This window comes from Pteropus vampyrus, unplaced genomic scaffold (assembly GCF_000151845.1).
Source record: "Pteropus vampyrus isolate Shadow unplaced genomic scaffold, Pvam_2.0 Scaffold177, whole genome shotgun sequence".
NCBI lineage: Eukaryota > Metazoa > Chordata > Mammalia > Chiroptera > Pteropodidae > Pteropus > Pteropus vampyrus.
Window position 1 is genome coordinate 1,467,672 of NW_011888958.1, and position 2,395 is coordinate 1,470,066.

Genomic DNA, 2,395 nt, shown 5'->3' on the forward strand with positions numbered 1-2,395 from the left:
TGGGGAAATCAGGAGCAACTCCTCTCTTTTCTAGAACTATTCCCCTGGCCCATAACCCAGGGTGAGAAGCAGAGGGACCTGGTATAGCTGGAGGCTTGGGAGGGAGGAAGTGGCAGTGCAAGGGGGAGGGTCACAGAGAGGACCCATGGGAGACTGGCCTGGCACTGGAGACCTTAAAGAAAAGCAGGAGATTTCCTCTCACCAAGTGAAGGCCCTCCAGACCTGGGATTTTGAAATCTATGGTGGCCAGCCCCAGTGGAGAGGGAGGGACAGAGGCAGGCAAGAAGAGTTTGAGCTGTCTGCACTGCTGACCTGCTGGGGATAAGGTTAGGGGGTCACAGACTGAACCAACCCTGGCTGTGGGTGGAAGGGAGAAGGCAGCCAGACTGTCCTCCCTGAGCTCATGCTCTCACCTTCCCTTCCCAGGTGACTCTCAAGCTGGCCAGGTGAGTGAGTCCTCCCACCAGGGAGTTGGGCAAGCGTGGCAGAAAGTGGGACCTGGTAGCCCTTGAGGCCATGAGGCAATGTCCCGTGAGGGAGGGACGGGAGAAGGGTGGAGTATATGCAGGATTTTACTGGAGAGATGCTGAAGTGGGAGGGCTGATGTACAGACCTAGTGTTACCCTGAAGGAAGTAAGGACAACAGCTCCTGTTTATCAGGTAGCTTCTATGCTCTCTGGGATGGACTGGGGCCCTCTTCAGAAAGAAAGTAGGAACATGTTTTATTAGTGCTGGGTGTCACTCGAGCACTGCGGATGAGATCTAGAACTAGTTCTGGATTAATTCCAGATTTGGCACTTTCTGAGCTTGATTTGCTTAAATCTCAAGGTCTCCTCTGAGATCGGCTCATGGGGAAGTTGAGGCATAGCCTCAAACCATTTCACTGAGAAAGGTGGATCCCACCCCTTCCCTGTGCCCAGGAGTCCCCTGTGAAACACTGAGTGACCTAGAAAAACATTCCAGAAGAGCGTATCTGTTTTTCCCTCACCAGTCTGCTCATCCCTTCCCTGTCTCCTGCCCCTCCAACCTATCTACCTGACTGTCCCCAAACACTGTTTCTCCAATGAGCTTCTTCTCTCCCTGGAGAGCCACATGATGTCCCCGCAGACCGAAGTTCCACTTCCATGTCTCCACAGCCCCGAGCCATGCTCCTGGTCCTCTGTCACCTTCTGCCCATCTTCTCCTCCAGGTTCCCCATGGCTCACCTACCTCTGTCCGTGGTCTGTGGTGAGGGATACCACGTGTGGCCTGGGGTCCCAGCTCTACCACACTGGCCCTGTGACCCTAGGTAGGCTAGTTAACCTCCGGAGCTTCCGTTGCTGTATCTGAGATCACAGCATTGATATGATGCTTGCTGATATGACACCGAGCCGGCACGTTACGTACATCCGCTCATTTAGTCGTTGCAACCTACTATCACAGGATAGTTGAGAAGATTAAGACAATGAGCATAAAGTGCCTAGCAAAATGCCCAGCATGTAGTAAGAACTCATCAATACCAGGAATGAATGAAAAAGTGAGTGAGCTGGATGGGAAGCCTGGAGGCAGGGGCGAGCGTGGTGGAAGGGAGAGAGTCAAGGGGGTGACAGAGCAACCAAGAGTGACATTCTCCCATTTCCGTGCAGGTCACAGCTATTGTCACTCAAGAACCTACCTGGGTCCCAGGTAAGTTCCTCCTCCTCGCAGCTCCCAGGAAACAGAAAAGGGAGGGAAGGAGAGAGCTGCATCTAGTGGTTGAGTTACTACATCTGAGTTGATACATGGGGCTCGAATCAGATGAGGTTGTGGATGATGACATGACACGTGTATAGGGCTTTTCCAGGAGCCCTATACACCTAAGGGGCTCGTTAGGCCAGCGAAAGACACAGTGATGCTTTGCAAATATTTCTCTACCACAGCATTCATTCTGCATTTCGCGGTGCTGCTCAGTGTATAAAGGAGACCAAAAAGGAAGCATTGGCTGAAGTAAGGACTGGTCAGGTCCCCAGAGCCCTTTGCCCAGTGGCCTGTCTTCCCTTGGGAACGGCGAGGGCTCTGCAGAGTCCTACTTGCCAGCTACTGGGGTTGGGGACAGGGCAGTGTTCCGAAGTCAGAAAGCTGAGCTTCCTCTTCTTCTTCTATGAAATGGACACTAAGGCCTGGCCTGCTGCCTCTGAGGCGGTGAGACGTTGATGTTCTTGGCAGAGCTCTATAAACTGTGAAGCGCTTTGCAAATAGAAGGGGAAGAATGCTAAACCGGGAACTAGGAGATCCGGCTCTGACTCCGTGTCCAGCAAGCTAGGTGGCCTTGGACAAGTGGCCATTTCTGCGAGCTTCAGTCTCCTCGCCTATAAAATGGAGCATGAGACTGGATGAGCTGTAAGACCCGTTAGAGCTCTCAGATTCTGACTCTTTT

At 52.7% G+C, this 2,395-nt stretch overlaps 1 protein-coding gene across 7 annotated transcripts in view; it reads left to right on the forward strand.

Annotated features, from left to right (window-relative positions):
• Positions 1 to 2,395, forward strand: part of LTBP2 (latent transforming growth factor beta binding protein 2) — a 99,686-nt gene that overhangs the window by 71,574 nt on the left and 25,717 nt on the right. For all 7 annotated transcript variants that reach the window (XR_002782939.1, XM_023537043.1, XM_023537045.1 and 4 more), the window contains 2 exons: positions 427 to 446; positions 1,626 to 1,665. Coding sequence is in view for 6 of the 7 variants with exons in the window: in XM_023537043.1 (XP_023392811.1) it covers positions 427 to 446; positions 1,626 to 1,665 (60 nt within the window). In the remaining variant the exon portion in view is untranslated. The remainder of the gene's footprint in view (positions 1 to 426; positions 447 to 1,625; positions 1,666 to 2,395) is intronic.